General features: G+C 43.2%; 1 protein-coding gene across 1 annotated transcript in view; it reads right to left on the bottom strand.

Annotated features, from left to right (window-relative positions):
* Window positions 1-18,112, bottom strand: part of LOC122795556 (interleukin-6 receptor subunit beta-like) — a 1,057,822-nt gene that overhangs the window by 866,641 nt on the left and 173,069 nt on the right. The window contains exon 3 of the mRNA XM_044063785.1: window positions 14,879-14,999. Coding sequence (XP_043919720.1) covers window positions 14,879-14,999 — 121 coding nt within the window. The remainder of the gene's footprint in view (window positions 1-14,878; window positions 15,000-18,112) is intronic.

The following is an 18,112-nucleotide window of genomic DNA, read 5'->3' as shown; positions in this document are numbered from 1 at the left end:
AAAATAAAGGGAGGTTGTAGTGTTTGGAAAATGTATGCACGGAGCTCCATGTAGCAGCTTCTAGAATATCCTTTGTAGGCACCCCTCTTAAGAAGGCTGTGGAGGTGGCTGTAGCTCTGGTAGAGTATGGTCTGATATTGGCTGGCACACTCTTTCCATGGAAGGAATAACAATATCTGATGCAATGTCCAATCCATTTAGAAATTGTCTGTTTGGAAATTGCTTTTCCCTGTACTCCAGGAGCGTAATCTACAAATAGCTGATTGGACTTCCTACTGATCTTGGTTCTGTCTAGATAGTAGCGAAGTTGTCTATGTATGTCCAAGGTATGCAACAGTCTTTCCCCTTTGTTTTCAGGATTGGGGAAGAAAGTAGGCAGGTGAATTGCCTGATTTAGAGAGACCCTAGATACCACTTTTGGCAGAAAGGAAGGATTGGTTCGTAAGGAGACCCTGTCTCGGTGGAAGATTATGAAGGCTGGTATTGCCATTAGTGCCTGTAATTCCAAAACCCTTCTAGCTGAGGTAATGGCCAGCAGGAAAGCTGTCTTCCAGGACAGAAATTGTAAATCCGCTGAAGCTGCTGGCTCGAAGGGAGGTAGAGTCAATTTTTCTAACACAAAATTGAGATCCCAAGCTGGTACTGGTGCCTTTCTTGGAGGTTTCATATTCTTGATCCCTCTAAGAAATTGCTTTAGCAAAGAATGTGAGAACACAGGTGGGTCAGTGTTGTATCTAGCTGAGATAGCTGAAGCATGTATTTTTATGGAAGAGTATGAAAGTCCCTTATTTAGCAATTCTGCCAAGTACTCCAGAATGAGTGGAATGCTCAGTACTGATGCATCTTGACCCTTGTTGGTATTCCAAATGCTGAAACGCTTCCATTTGGCTGAGTAAGCCCTTCTGGTGGATGGTCTGCGGGCTTCTGTTAGTATCCGCTGAACTTCCTTGGAGAGAGATAAATTGAGGTTATTTATGTGATCTTCCAAGCTGTTAGATGTAGAGTCTGGAGGTTGGGATGAGCTGTCCTGAAGTTGTGTTGAGTCAACAGTTGAGGCCATTTGGGAAGGGCCCACGGTTTGTTGTGACATATGCTCCGTAGTAGTGGGTACCAGTGTTGTCTCGGCCAGTTCGGAGCTATTAGGATTCCCTTTGGCTGCTCTGCTTTGATCTTTAGTAACACTGTGGTCATCAGTGGCAGAGGTGGAAATGCATAGATGACTAGGGAGCTCCAGTTGAATGAGAGAGCATCTATCTTCCATGCTTGAGGATGATTTGTCCTTGAGCAGAACTTTTGTAGCTGATGATTGAATTGGGAGGCAAATAGGTCTACGTCTGGCCTGCCCCATGCCGGGGTTAGTTGTGCAAAGATGTCTGGATGTACCCTCCATTCGTGTGGGTCTAGGAAATTCCTGCTTAGACTGTCCGCCAGAACATTGTCTCTGCCTGGAACAAATTGGGACTGTAGCTGTATGTTCAGACTCAGTGATTTTTCCCAAAGATTCATTGTTAGCCTGCAAAGGGGGTAAGAGTGAGTACCTCCCTGCTTGTTTATGTACCACATCACAGTGGTGTTGTCTGTCCTTATTAGAAGGTGGCCTTGATGAAGTTGATGTCCGAAGGCCTCGATGGCATGCATTACTGCCAGCATTGCTTTTTTTTCTTTTTGGTTGATATGCAGATGTTCTTCCTTTGGATTCCATTGTCCTTGAATACATCTGCCTTCCATGTGCGCCCCCCATCCATGGTCTGAGGCGTCTGTGGTAATGGTCTGTGTTGTGTGAGGTTTTTTGAACGGCATGCCTGTATTTGACTGACTTGCTGAGGCCCACCATAAAAATTCCTTTTGAAGACATGGAATGAGTGGGATAATTGCTTCTAGGTTGTTGTTGTGCTGAGACCATAAGCTCTTTAGATACCATTGAAGTGTTCTCATGTGTAGTCCTGCTAGTGGGACCAGGAGAATGCAAGATGCCATGAACCCCAGGGCCTGTAGGAATCTCCTTGCAGTCATCTGGGAGAGTTTTGCTAAACATTTGAAGTAATAAGTTAACTGCTCTTGCTTGTCTTCTGTCAAGTAGGCCATTTGAGAGGCTGTGTCTAGTTTGGCTCCTAAGAAAGTTATTTGCTGGGATGGTAGAAGTCTTGACTTTTGAAAGTTGACTGTGTATCCCAAAGCCTGTAGCAAGTGTATGACAATTCAAGTTTTTTGTCAAGGTTAGTTCGTTGTCCGCTTGTATGAGGCAATCGTCCAGGTAGGGGTAGATCTGAATCCCCTGGAGTCTGCAATGAGCAATTACTGATGCCAGGCATTTCGTGAATACTCTGGGCGCAGTAGATAAGCCAAAAGGCAATGCTGAGAATTGATAATGCTCTGGCCCTGCAAGAAATCTGAGGTATCTTCTGCAGCTGTGTCTGATAGGGACATGCAGGTATGCCTCCTTGAGGTCCAGAGTAATCAGCCAAGACCCCTTGCCCAGCATGGGAAGGAGCTGCTGTAAGGTCAGCATTTTGAACTTTGGTACTATGAGAAAAGTGTTTAAAGCGGACATGTCCAGTATCGGTCTCCATTGATTTTGTTTTCTTGGAACAAGGAACAGTCTTGAGTAAAACCCCTGACCTTGTTCTTGTTGAGGCACTTTTTCTATTGCTTTGATCTGAGCCAGCAGAGAAATTTGCTTGATAGCCTCTGCCTTTTGATTTTGTGGAAGATTTGGCATGCCTTGTTTTCTTGGTAAGGTATGAAAATAGAACCTGTAACCATGATCTATAATGTCCAATATCCATTTGTCTTTTATCAGTTTGTGCCAATTTTCTGAGAACAGAGATAACTTTCCTCCCAAAGGGGCTTGTTCTTGGTCCTTGGTCGGAGAAGTTAGAGTCAAGTCATTGAGTTTGTCCCTGAGTGACAGGGGAAACCCCTGTGTCACCTCTTTGGTTTGTTGGTTGCCAATGGCGTCCCCTGTAGGATCCTCTATATTGCCCTCTGCCACGGGCATGCCTGTTCTTGCCCCTTTGAAATTTTTCAGGATTTGGGAATGACCAGTTTTTGGAAGGCCAGTTCCTGCTGAACCTGGGGGGCTGAACCTGGAGAAAATCTTTGACTGTCTGAACTGACTTGGCTTTTTCTTCAATGGTCTTTAACACATCTTTAGCATTATCACCAAAAAGTTTGTTCTTTTCCAAGGGAGCATCCAGTAGCTTTGCCTTAACATGATCCGGTAAGGGTTGCTCTTTTAACCATGCATGTCTACGAATGACCGCTCCTGTCATAGCTGCCCTACATGAAGCTTCCAATGCATCATATCCACACTGCAGAAAATGATTACTAACCTGCTAAGAGTTATGGACAGCCTCCTGCAAAGACTTCCTATCTAAAGGGTCAGGAGAGGCTAATTTTTTCTGTAAATCATGTAACAGGGAATCCTGATATTGAAACATATGAAACAGACAATTGAGAGCTCTCATAGTTAAGGTAGTAGAGGTGTAAACCTTCTTCCCCCATCTCTCTAAGGACCTTGCCTCTCTGTCGGAAGGCAAAGGATTTTTGGAAGTGGTAGCAGAAACCCCCTTAGGCCCCTGGGAAATAGTTTCTAAGTCTACAGCATGGGCCCTAAAGAAATGAGAATGGGTTTCAGGGACCCTATAGTATCTATCAGGCTTGACAGGAGCCGGGGGCAGAGAATCAGGGGTAGCACTGGAGTCAGAGTAAAGGTCATCCAACACATCAAGCACAGGAGGAAAAGCTAAGGGTCTGTGTTGTGGCTTTTTAAGGAAAGTTCGAAGGCGCTTCCTGGAATCAGCAAATTCCTGACCTTGCCACTGGAAATGCTCCCTCATGGAATGCAGAACTTCCCCAAAAGAAATATCCTCAGGAGGAAAGGCCGAAGGAATGGAGTCCTCTGCATCCGAATCCTCGAAAGTCTGAAAAGGGGGTTCCTGGGATTCGGAAAGCACAGAGTCCCCAGAATCTTCATCTGAAGAAAGGGGGTCAGGTGGTTCAACCCTGGGCCTCTTATCAGGAGGAGGCTGGGATCCTCTCTCAGGATGGGCCTGGGAACCTCTGATCATAGAAATTAGATCTGCGGCCAAGGACATAATTTGAGCTTCAGGGTTAGGCTGAGGCAAGGTTTTAGCTGAGTGATGCTTGGCCTGGCTTGCAGACTTGGCCTGGCTTGCTGCCTTAGCACGTGTGTAGGCCTTGATAGACATAGACATGGGAGGCCTGGCAGCCCCACGTGCAGGGGTAACCTTATCCACAGCAATGGTCTCGGGCATTTCCTTGGTTACAGTATCCGGAGGAAAATCAATAATTGGCATCGGTGTGGCCTCCGGTGTCGGAGGTATCGGTAGTGCAGTGTCTTCGGTTCCAAGCGGTGGAATAACCGCCTCAGAGGGAACCGGGGCACTCGCGGTAAGTTTTGGCGTGGAGTCGGAGGAAGTCGCGGGCCGAGGAGGTCGGTCCCGGTCTTTCCGTTTTTTAGAAATATGTGTAGCCGGTTGTTCCGACGGCATAATGTAAGCAAACTTTTCGCCAAAAAAGTCTTCAGCGAACTCCGCCCGGCGCCTGAGAGTGCGCTTATTGAAGCGAGTACAGGCGGCACAGGCCGAGACGTCGTGGTCTGGGCCAAGGCAAGGGAGGCAGTAAGAATGGAAATCCTTATGAGGTATTTGTTTACCACAAGACAAACAATTATTTACTTTTTCAGTTAATTCTGACATCGGCTGAGGCAAGAAAAGGTCCCCAACGGGGTACTTAGCTTTTTTGATGTCTTCGGTTTCGAAGAATACAGGAGCTGACCGACCGGCACTTGCGAACTGCTTCTGCTTCGGGCACCGCGAGGCAAGAAAGACTGAAGAAGATGGCGTCGGCTGATGCTTATATACTCCAGCCGCTCTGACGTCGGAGAGAAATGCGACATCAGCCGACGTCGGACCCAGACTTTGGAATCCGGCCGACCGAGGGCTGCCTGAGGCAGGACAACCCATATGTTATGACTGCAGTTGCATTCTTGAAGGACATCTGATAGTGCATGTAGCCTGCTTTGAAGCGTAGGTATCTTCTGCAAGGCAAGTCTAGAGCTGCCAATCATGCACCTTTCCCTAGCATAGGAAGCAGCTGAAGAGTCAGCATCTTGAATTTTGGAATCACCAGAAAGGTGTTTAGAGTAGAAAGGTCCAGGACAGGACGCCATGTACTGCCTTTTCTGAGTAACAGGAAAAAGTCACAAATGTAAACCTTGTCCCTTTTCCTCTTCTGGTACCAACTGAATAGCCCACATGCTTAAGAGAGAGCGTACTTGATTTTGGGCCTATGCCCACTGATTTGGGGCAAGATCTGGCCACCTGCTTGGTGTTGGTAAGGTGTGGAAGTGAAATCTGTATCCTTGGGGCACTATATGTAAAACTCATTTATCCTGGGTAATGAGTTCCCAGTTTTTGGCCTGCAGACCAATCTTTCCGCCTAAAGGAGCATTCAGCTGAAAAGTGCTTGTAAGTTTTAAAAGCAAGTCATTGAGACAGTTTTTCCATAGGGGGGGGGGGGTCTTATTACTCCCTGATTTGGGTGCGGAAACTCCCCACTGCTTAATCTTGTGTGTCCCCTGGGACTGAAGCCTGTGGTTTCTGCTGCATCTGGGTTTGGCATGAGAAGACCTGGAAGGGGCTGGAAAGGACCAATTCTTAGAGGGCCAGTGCCTACTAATTCTAGGAGGCTGAACTTGTAAGAAATCTTTAACAGTTTGCATACATTTAGCTTTATCTTCCATCTTTATAAGAACTTCCACAGCCTTGTTGCCAAACAGGTGGTCCTGATATAAGGGAGCATCCAACAATTTAGCTTTAACATGACCAGGCAATGATTGCTCCCTTAAGCCAAGCATGCCTTCTGAGCACAGACCCAGTAACAGCAGCCCTGCAAGAGGCCTCTAATGAATCAAATCCACACTGCAAAGTATGTTTTCCAACCTGTTCAGCAGAATGCATTAAATCCTGTAACTCTATTTTCTGCACAGTCAGGAATCAACATCATTTTCTGTTTAAGCAATCCAATAACATGTTGCTGATACTTTAACATATGAAACTGGCAGTTTAAAGCCCTAATGGCCAAGGTTACAGAAGTGTAAACCTTCTTACCCCATCTATCCAGCGCCCTGGAGTCTCTATCAGAAGGGGTAGGATTTTTAGCAGTAGAAGCCTTAATGCCCTTGGGTCCCTGCAAAATAGTGTCTGGGTCCGTAATAGGATTTTTAAAAAGGAACTTGTGTGAATCAGGAACCTTGTAATATCTGTCAGGTTTTCTGGGAGCAGGAGGCAAAGAATCAGGAGCCAAACTAGATTCCGAAAAAGCAATGTCTAGTACAGGAGGAATAGCTAAAGGCCTATGCTGAGGCAGGAGTAAGAAATCCCTAAGCCTCTTTTTTTAATCAGAATAATGCTGGCTTTCCCAGTGGAAATGCTCCCTTAGAGTATGTAAGGATTCACCAAAAGAAAAATCCTCTGGAAGGGAAGCAGAGGGAATAGAGTCCTCTGCATCAGAATCTTCATAAGTAGATAAGGGCAAATCCAGATCATCAGAAGAATAAGAAAAATCCGAATCCTGATCAGAAGATTCATAAACAACTTCAGTCCTAGGTCTATTAGAAAGGGGAGGTTGGCTTCCCCTGATTAGAGTTATAAGATCTTCAGCCATTCTTATAATTTGTTTTTTAGGCATAGAGGCCTGAGCATGTGGCCTGGGCGTTGTTTCTTTTAGGCATTGTTTCGAGATTTAGGCCTAAATGAAGAAGGAGGCGGCAGTTTAATATGCAAGTCCGTAGGCCTGAATACAGCCTCAGAAGCCGGTGCGTGCACAGTGGCTCTGGACCCATCCGAGGTAGAGACATCCGTGGGTTCCATATTTGAAGCATCTCATGGCATACTGGACTCCGAACGGGTTGCAGTAGAGGCCTGCGAATCAGAAGTAACGGGTATCAGTGGCTGTGAAAGCGCCTCACTGAGTACCGGCGAACTGGCGACTGGCTTAGGAGAAGCGTCGTCGGTAGTTTTGGACCTTGGCGGCCTGTCTCTGTCTTTATCTTTGCATTTTTTCGAAATCCTGGTAGTCGGATGGCTAACCAACGACATTTCTGGATAATTAAACTGAGAACCGAAATATTTAGAGGTAAAAATATACCGACGATGGATAGTGCACTGATTAAATAAAGCACAAAACTGATAGCAAGGTACGTCGTGGTCAGGGCCTAGGCAAGGAATACAGTACAAGTGAAAATCTTTATGAGGTACTTGCTTTCCACAAGTAATGCAATTACTAACTTTTACTGACATCGGTAAGGAGCAAGAAAAAGTTTCCCCAATGGGGTACTTAGCTTTAGTTGAAGACTTCGGTTCTGAAACTCGAAGACAAAAATTTTAGGAGTCGGCCGACTGGCACTTGAGAACTGCTTCTGCTTCGGGCACTGCACGGCAAGTAAGACTGATGTAATAGCATCGGCTGCATGTTTTATACCCCTGACGACCTGACGTCATGGAAGAAGGGACAGCAACTGACGCAGGACCCAAGACTTTAATCAGGCCAACTTGAGGGTTACTGCAAGCAGATAACCCAAATGTAATGACTGCAACAGTGAAACACGAAGAACGGGGGTTGCCATGGGCGCTGCCTGCACACCCATTTTTGCTATCTACATTACGTCTTATTGGGAACAACAATATGTAATTGAATTTTTGCACCCATATTTTAGAAACTGGGGGCAGTTTTTTGTTAAATGGAAAAACATTGAAGATCAATGGGCATTTTAACTGTAGCACCACTAATGTGGTTTATGTAGCTAAGTGTTTAATGTGCCCTATTTTTTATGAGGGTAAGACTGCGAGACCTTTTAGGAACAGAATAAGTGAACATTTATTGGACATCAGACATAATAGGCAAACTAATGCATTAGCAAGGCATATTAACGAATGTAGAGACCATGTTTTTAGATTTTTTGTGATCCAACATTTGTTTAAAGATCCAGAAAGTAGTTGCCTAGATGTCCACTTGGATATCTGTGAGCTAAGATGGCAACTTAGGCTTGATGCCACAAAGTATCCAGGTATCAATGAGGCTATAAGCTTATCTAGCATATTAAAATTAAGACATATATTAGGTTAAATCTCTTTTTCAGGGGATTGGTACATTGTTTTTTTTTACAATATAATTTATCTAACATAATATTTTAGGTAATGTTAGGCATTATCTGCTCATATTTTCAAATTATATTGGATAAATGATTTATATAACATGTTGTTTTTTCAATATATGGTATGTAATTTTAAGAATTAATTTATGTGTAATTAGGGGTTTACTATTTATGGCTGGGTTAGTAGTGTGTGTGGGTATTTTGTAATTTTGTTCTGAAGAAGTCCCTTATCACAGAAGGGATGAAAGCACTCAACTGTTTCCATAAAGCTGTTCATGTTAGCTGTTGGTCCTTTGCTGTGGTTTTTGCTCTGGAGTTTATTGGAATACATTTGGCAATAGTTCGAGTTTTAGGCCTTGAAGAAGATGGCACTGGTTTAATATGCAGGTCAATAGGCCTAAATACACCCTCAGACGCCAGTGCCTGCACAGCGGCTCTGGACCCATCCAAGGTAGAGACATCTGCAGGTTCCACAGCTGAAGCATCTTGATGCATACCAGACTCTGAATGGGTCTCAATAAAGGCCTGCGAATCTGAAGTAGTGGGTATCAGGGGCTTCGAAAGCAGCTCACTGAGTACCAACGAACTGCTGACTGGCTCAGGAGAAGTGTCATCGGCAGCTCTGGACCTAGGCGGCTTGTCTCTGTCTTTATCTTTGGGTTTTTTTGGAACGTCGGTAGTTGGACGGCTTACCGAAGACATATCTGGATAATTGAACAGAGTACCAAAATATTTAGAAGCGTAAATATACCGACTACAAATAGTTTGTTGCTTAAATAAGGCACAAACCGACAGCGAGGTACGTTGTGGTCAGGGCCTAGGCAAGGAATACAGTACGAATTAAAATTTTTGTGAGGTATTTGGTTTCCACAAGAAATACAATTATTGACTTTTACTGACATCGGTTTAGAGCAAGAAAAAGTTTCCCCAACGTGGTACTTAGCTTTAGTTGAAGACTTCGGATCCGAAACTCGAAAACGAAAATTTCAGGAGTCAGCTGACCGGCACTTGCGAACTGCTTCTGCTTCGGGCACCGCACGGCAAGAAAGACTGATGTAATGGCTTCGGCTGCATGCTTTATACCCCTGACTACCTGACGTCATGGAAGATGAGACAGCAACCGACACAGGACCCAAGACTTTGATAATCAGGCAACTGTGGGCTACTGCAAGCAGATAACCCAAATGTGATGACTGCAACAGTGAAACACGAAGAACATCTCCCCAGGGGGGTTGAAGGCCTGGAGTGCATTAAACAGCCCCTGTGTGAAATCTTGCCATTCACATTGACGATCATTGGGAACCGGGGAATATGTTTTGTTTTTGGCTTCTTTTTCAAAGGGATGTCAGCCCTAAAGAACTCAGGAGGTTTAGATCCTTGCTGACACTCAGCGCAGTGGGAATCTCCTCCCTAACTAGAATCTGTGGAACATCTCTCAGCCCCTTGAATATGATCAGCCACAGCTCCCCTCAACATCCGTAACAGATGTCTGCATAGCCTCAGAGGACGTGCGAAAAACCAGATCCATGCTGGCCACTGAAGCAGTCATGGCAGAGGAATCTGATTAAATAACCGGCCAATCCTCTAAGCTTTTACCAGCCTGAAGAGACATGTTCGGGGGAGGCAGTACAACAGTCGAATCTGACCTAACTTTTTTGGTAGTCTTCTTGGCACATGGCTGACCTTGAGCCAGGACGATTCTGGGATTGCACTTTGTGCCAACAACTTAAGGCACTGGTTCTCAAGGTAAACAAACAAGAAGGAGAGACTACTACAAAGGGTCTAATGGATAAAGGCTTGACAACTCTTGTACGACGTACGATCCCGAGAAGCACCCAAGCAAAACACTGCTCGGGACTGCCCTTATGGGGAATCTGTCTCCCACACTGACATTTTCTCTATCTGGATGACATACAATCTCACAACAAAAGTAAAGAAATCAAAGATAAGAAGACCCCCCCCAATGAGGAACTTATGTGAACCGATGATCGAAGATGGCATTCTGACTGGCAGCAAAGAAGTTCTGAAGTAGGTAGGTCACCTTTATGCCCTACTCCGCAAGCAAAGAACATACTATGACATACTAGCAATCCTAAGGCTTTGGTACACTGGTCGGACATCCGGCTAGACTTGGCAGGGAATCCCTTGAGTAAAGAATACTGCAACAGTGATATAGAATGACATTAATAAAGTCTTATCTTCCCATCTTTAACCTCAAGCAATCTGGGCCCTTCACTACTTCCAATTCATTCCCAGCAGGACAGAAGTAAGGCACCATGGTCTAAACTGTTAACATTTCCATAACTGAAGTTGCTGCTTTGGTGGCTTCAAATGGGAAATCATACTTGCAAATATCCCAGGGCTTGACTGAGATCATCATAGCTGGATGCCAGATCCCCAGAGTCCACAGAGGGGTAGCTGATGGGAGTTTAGCAATCAGGAAAGATTGCCATCACAATTTTCTTATCCTTTTTATTTATCAAGCTGCATCTTCAAGACAAGAAACCAAAATTCTGGGAGTACAAAAACCCAAAGATAGTTAATCTGACATTATACCTCATGAAACAACTGCTCTCCTAATGTCTCTCCTTATTACAGTCGTTTCAGGCTACATATGCTACTTGTTTGCGTCTCAGGAGCTCCATAAATCAGAGCTCAAATCTCTTAAAAGCTTTTTTGCCTAAAATAAAAGGAGGCAAGAACTCTGAAATAATACTAGGAAACCAAACCAACACTAGATTCTATACACAAGGGTATACAAGACGGATGGAAATATGTGGTTTGGTTGTGGCCGTGGCCAAAAGGCATTTTTTTTGTTGTTCAACAGTTCACCTACCTGGTAAGCAAATGAATAAAAATAAAAAAATACACCCTGTGGCACAAATGGATAAAATCTTAACTGCACCCTAGAAGGCCTGTATTTGATTAGTGTTGAAGGGACTGGGCAAAGACAGAAGGAAGTCAGTGACTAACTCTGGCTTGCCATCTCTGGTGGATGTTAGGCTGACTGCAATGGCAAACACCTTCAGGAATGCACGTGTACTACCCAAATCAATAAGCCCAGCCTGTGCACTCTGTTCAGCAATATGCTGTTTGAATAGCAGACTTGCCATATGTGGAAGCACATATATGCTTCATGAATGGGCAGCACTTGTATAACATTCAAGCAGTCCACAAGGAGTTAGGACAGTTCACAGGATCTGCAAACTAGGTTGCTTCCTAGCATCCACAGCTCACCTCCAAAGGGGAAACTCTGAGCTGATAAGGCTCTATGGTTAGGGTATGCATCGGCTGCAGGATTTCCATCATGGCCAGTGAAAACTAGCTCTTGCCTTAATGTTTAAACAAATAAGCCAACTAGGTGTAGCAAGGGGGAATCAGTGGGCTGATCCTTGGGAGCATGGCACTAAGTCAGACACACACAGAAACAGATGCACACAGACACAGACGCACAGACAGACACACACATACACAGGCACAGACAGACACAGGCACAGACAGACACACACACAGACACAAACACACACAGACACAAACACACACAGATACAAACACACACAGATACAAACACACACACACACACACACACACACACTAAACAGACACTAGGTTTAGCTGTAAACAAGGATATATGCACTTCTGAAGCAGAAATGTCTCTCTCCTGCAGATGTCCCTTCTTCATTGTGACATTTCCCATATGGTTCAGTAAACAGCAGGATTTCAAGAAACTGTCTGCCTGATGAGACAGAAATGTTAGTCTGATTAATAACTGCAAAAGATGCTGTATTTGTTGCGTTACAACAGTTGCAACTAACAACCACTCATTTGTTTTACTTACATGCTCTCCCACAGAACTCTAGGAACTTGAAACTATTCTTGCTACCTCATTATAGGATCATAGGTGTGTACTAGGGTAATGGCCCTGGAGCCTTTACAAGCCTAGCCCATAGAAGTGCCCTTGCATTGTGCCTCTATCAAGCAGAGCCACTGGAGTGATCCCTGGGGTGACTTTTCTATTTCACATCCACTCATCAAGATTTTTCTTGAAGAGGGCCAGTGAGGAGCTCTGCTTGACATGTATGGGAAGTCTATTCCAGAGCATGGGCAGTCTCTGGGCTATGAAACTGTCCCTCCAGCATGTTCTGTTGATTGTGGTCATCTAATGAGGTTGAGATCTCTGGAGCGTGTGGTGTGGAGGGACGGGTGTAAGATTTGTAACAGAGCTGGGTCAGACATGGCTTTCTAAGTCAAGAAGAGATTGCCTCTTAGTAGATGATACGAGACAGAGAACAGCTGGAGTTATTTTTTAGTCTGTCCATGTAGGACATGTTTTTTAAGGCCTAGGATCCTCTTCCTGGGGTACTTTTATGGCCTCTCCAGTGGTTGCAGGTGTCTAGTGAGGTACATGCCAAATAGGGCACTATACTCTATGATTGGACAAATAAGGGAAGAGTAGAGAGAAATGATGACCTCTTTCTTCCTCGATGCAAAGCCCTTGGTAATGAGATGTGCCACATAGGACTTTCTAACCACAGTGGCAATGTAGTAGTTGAAGGAGAGGTTGCTGTCAACCTGTGTCCCCAGATCTCTTATAATGCCTTCAGTGTTCAGTGGGCTCCCATCAATGTGGTAATTAGTGGGAACTGAGTTTTTCCCAGTGGGGATGACGATGCATTTTTTGGGATTAAGCTTAAGGCCATGGTTTCGACACCAGTCATTGGTCTCAGTGAGGCCTTTCTGTAGGATATCTACATCACTTGGGGAGTTAATAATGGCTCCCAGCTTGCAGTTGTCTGAGAATTTGGTCAGCCAGAGTTTCTTCATGTTTGCCTGGACTTCTGAGAAGTAGATGCCGAACAGGAGGGGATCCAGAACCGATCCCTGTGGGACTCCACTTGTGGCTGGTCAACAGCCTGACTTGGAGTCCATTACTTTCACACTGTGGGTTCTATCTGTGAGCCAATGTGCAACCCACCTAATGATATAGGGGTTGATACCTACTTTGGTGACTTTATCAATAATTCCTGAGTGAGGAATGGTATCAAAGGCCTTTGCTAGATCAAGGTAGGCTGTACGAATGGCCTTACCTTCATCCACAGCTCTGGTGACTGACTCAAAGAAGTCAACCAGGTTGAGTAGGTATGAGCTACCTTTTCAAAGGATAGACCATTGACCCATTAGAGGCTTTTATATGACATCATACTTTTCATGTAGATTAATACTGCATACAATAAGGTTAGGAAAGTGTATGTATCATGAATTTTAATAACTATGAATTTTTTATTACATATTTTATTTGTACTTTTTATATTATTATTTTGATACACAGTGTTATTAATATATTGTTGTTAGGGGTTATGTTGGCAGCTTTGTGACAAGAACTAACTGAAGCTTTGGACTATGCAGCTTTAATCGATGAAGTGCTTAACTGAATGAATGTTTTTATTGGTTTTACAACATTATGATTTGTATTTAACTGAGAGGGATTTTTTTTGCCTGTAGAAGTCTGATGAAGCATTCAGTGTAATGTGAAAGTGCTTACTGGCCTGGTTTTATCATTTGTTCCGTTTGTCTACTTTTACATGTAATAAAGGGTTGGCTCAGTTTGTCGTGGTGTTGCCTCTAGAGTTTTTCCTTCATTTTCCGTATCTACTTGTTGGAGGCAGTTTACCCTGGATTACATCTTTTATACGCTACCTTTCACAAAACCAAATTGTGTGGGATCTAGAATTTGGAGATTCCCTATATACTTGTTAATTAGGTCCATGATGATGAGCTCCGTAGCCTTAGATATCAGACTAGTCAGGCTAATGGGGCAATAATTTCCAGGGTCTGTAGTGGCTCTTCCTTTATGGAGAGGGATGATTGTAGCAGTGCACCATTTGGTAGGGACAAAGCCTGAGGTGAAGCTGTGAGTCAACAGGGCACACAGATGTGATGCCAGTTCACTTTGTAATTCATGTGTAGAACACAGCCAGGGATACTGTTGGGTCCCATGGAAGCTGTATTCTTGGCCTTGGACAATGCAGCTTTAACCTGTGCTGCAGTAATGCTAGGTGTCTGGCATTCTTCCAGGGGGGAGAGAGGGGTAAAGTTGGCACTGAATCTGTCGGCCAGTATGCTCGAAATCTGTTGGCTCAGTACATGAGATACCATTGTGCAGTAACTCAGAGCAAATCTGGGTATTGCCGTGGAGATTCTTGATATAACTATAGAAGTCTTCATATTTACAACCTCCCCAAAATATGAAATGCTACTCATGAAAATCTAAAGTGCTTCAAATTTTGTTTTGAAGACTACCAGAACAAGTTATGAAGGACTCTAGAAAAATACAGCACACTGCAAAGAGTACAGCATATTAATACAAGTGGCATATATAAAAATGGAGATAAAAGGGGCACAAGGTTAAACTCACTGCCAGTTTTCTTTGCTATTTTCTGTATAAAATACCAACTTAAAAGTAACACTCATGTCTGCTCATGTCACCCACCCACATAAAATACTGCAGCTCTGCCAGCAGTGCTACTGTATAACAAAATAAAACAGTAAATTCAGAAAAAAATTGTATAAAAAAGGAGCAATTCCTGAGCAAAATCATGCAGCCAAAACTGTTGTTTCTGTTAACTTCATGCTGCAAGAAGAAACATTTGGATGATCTAGAAGTGCTACACATCGTTCACTTGAGAAGCAGCTACTTACCATTGGTTTTTTAATGTAAAATTAGTAGGCAGGTAAGTGTGTCTTCCAGGGTTCCAAGTACAGGTCATCCCAACATCCTGATAAACAATGCATGTCAAGTTTGTCGGTTTCTCTGGCGGAACTAAAGAGTTAAAATAAGAATATCATAATGGTAAACATCATGTGGCAAACATCAAAAGACAAACGACTTGTCAATTAATCCTATCCTACTTAACTGTTTGCTATGGACATGGCTATGTACAACTTAAGGCAACTCCAAAGAAGCCTGTTCAGCTGCACTTGGCAGACCAAACAGGCTTCTGGCAAAGTGTTTTCCTGTGGAAATTTGTCCTCGCACTCGCACACATCCCCTTAACTCAAACAACTCTAAGGTCATTACACCTAACGGGAAAATTACAAATGCTTCTGCTAGAAGCCCATCAAATTTGTGAAATGTGACAGAATAAACTTCACTAAAGCAGCCATCAGTGAGGTTATCTGACACCATACCTGTCCTATCCAACACCATCTAGCAAAGTGAATTTTCATCTTCTTCTGAAACCTTTCATTCTGTTGAAAGAATGTGTATGAACATATGAACAGCCCTACGATATAGTTATTATTAGTGTTCATATATTACCTTCAGTGTAAAGCTGAAAATATTCGATGTACAAAATAAAAAACTGCAAAGACAAAACGTCATGAGCACAACATGTGGGACAACAGTGGAAATTCTAAAACTAAAAAACTTGTACATGTATGACAGATAATGAAGTCTGGTTGAAAAATGAAGGAAAACAAAAACGTCATAAAATGGGATCTTCTAACAGAGATTAGTGGGTACTTACCAGCATGCAAACAAGAGGTGGTCATAAAACTAGAAGGACCAAATTTACAGCTTGCAACAGAAAATGTAGCCCCAGGAAGGGAACAAGTTGTTTTTCGTAACTGCAGTGAACGAGCCTAATTACCTTTGCTTCTGTGTAAATTAAGTTTTTTTTTTTTTATTTCTAATCATTTTGGTCGGCACTAATAGCCAAATCCACCCTGTGGTTTGGATGGCCAAGCAACATGAATGCAGCTATGTAATGTTAAAGCTATGGTCAAGTAGTTTGCTGCCACAAAATATGGAGAATATTTCAAGTCATACTACCGGGTATTTTATTTCTCTAGGTTCTTTTTTTAGTTCTCCTTCAATGATTTCCAAGCCCTGAGTGCCACATGCAGATTATACATGTTATACTTGTTTCTTGGGTCTAAGAGAAGGTGCTGGTACTATTACAGAACTGTCACAATGCAGACATTCATTTCGTACTGCTTTACAAAACCCTTCCTCCAACCAACAGGAAACATTAGCACCAATAGAGGAAATGCACAAGTACAGTCCACTATGGAGGCAACCTGTTTCCATGAAAGCATCAGTCCTGCACACTATTCCAAAGATTCCCTAGGGAGTCAATCTGGTTGTGAATCCCCCCACCAAAAAATATATTTACTTAACAGCTGAGTATCTCATTCCTTTACCTCCTTGCTAGCTATCTAGGGTCCAAATGACAAATTAAGTCCGAATCACTGGCAGAAAGGGTAGAAGCCTAGCTCCCACTCCATCTAGCAAGCTTCACAGATCGTTCCTTTGGTTTTGTCTATTCAAAAGTACAACATAAAACAAAAATATAACTATGTACTTTTCCTAAACACCTCCTCTAAATACTGTAAGAGATGTCAGATCTAGAAATAACTTCACTCTGGAAGTTCCTAGACAGATTAGGATAAACATGAAGACAGATTCCAGAGAGTACACGAAGTGGATTGTAAATATTGTCCATCTGCAGTCAAAGCTGAATGGAAGGGTGAACATCTGGCATAAAACGATACAGTACTGAGATAACATTTTCAATTAAAAAAATGCAGAATACACAACATACACACATCCACTTGCCACCAGAGAAAAGTTGGAGAGGTACAAAAAGTGCCACTTCTAGTCCTGTCAGAAAAAAGGGGATTAAATGGTCATTCCAGGTCTATTTAACTAAAAGCTATTAAAATTTTACATATCCACCCTTCCCACCTGCAAATAAGCAGGAAAAGGAAGGTAAGCACTTATATACATCTTCATACCATATCAATAACTAGTTATATTCCAAAAATGGCAAGTAAGGTCACCCAAATCCCAAACATTTTTTTGTGCTGAAAGGCAGCAGACTGGGTACAGCTGTAAGATCTAAAGAATGCACCTTGAAAAGCAATTCAGACCATCCAATACTCCTTTGTAACCTAATCAGGAAAGGATGTAGGGTGGTACATCATCTGGTGTCAGATTAATGAGCAGATGCCTGTCCTGCCAGGACTGGTGAAGTAAGGTGGAGGGTTTAATATAGTACTGAACAATACCTGGGATAATGAATTAGAAGTTATCTTGAAGGGGCTAAGCCTCAGGGCACAGGAAAGATACATCTGTGTCAGCATTAGATCACTGCATACAGACAAGTTCATGGAAAGATGGACAGTTCCAAGAAGCCCTTATCAGCGTCAACGTTAATCAAAATCAGACTTAAGAACAGAAATGTGTACCCAGAGACACTAAAGGTCAGAGCTAATAAGAACAGCTAGTTATAAGGCATGCATATTTGCCTTAATAGAAAAGCTGCACTGAACCCCAGCATTCAGACAGGTTTTGAAATCCACAAGGAAGATGACGTAAAATAACAGTATAAGTAACAAAGCTGACAATGTTGGAATCTGAGAATAAGAACTAAGGTTAGTATCATGCTCAATTTGACCTCAATCTGGAAACAAGTCTACTACAAGGTTGATGCAACTCAAAAATGGGGCAGACAACAAACGTGCATGTCAACAATCAGCAGAGAATCACGCCAATGCTGATGTGGGGAACGGCCCCAAATCAAGCAAAAATTTGACCTTCTTGAAACCAAACATTTAATCTGGGACCAGGGTTGAAGCTGTAATGAGAAAGGCAGAAGCAGACAGCATATGCCCAACTAAACAGATACAGCTGACACTGGATGGAAAACCCTTTTAGTGAGACAGCCAAGCCAAAAACGCTCACTTGAGGCAGAAAGTACTCATGCATATTAAAAATCAACCTCAATAATACATACTTTCTTTCAGTTGCATGTGCTGTCCGTAAAAGAAAGGCATTTATGCCTATAAGGTACAACTTCACAATACATTGCCAATGCTAGTCAATGTGATCCATATCCATAAACTCAACAAACAGAGAGCAGACAGAGGACT

This window comes from Protopterus annectens, chromosome 2.part2 (genome assembly GCF_019279795.1).
Source record: "Protopterus annectens isolate FY-2018-M chromosome 2.part2, PAN1.0, whole genome shotgun sequence".
NCBI lineage: Eukaryota > Metazoa > Chordata > Ceratodontiformes > Protopteridae > Protopterus > Protopterus annectens.
This window is presented reverse-complemented; position numbering and strand designations above follow the sequence as displayed.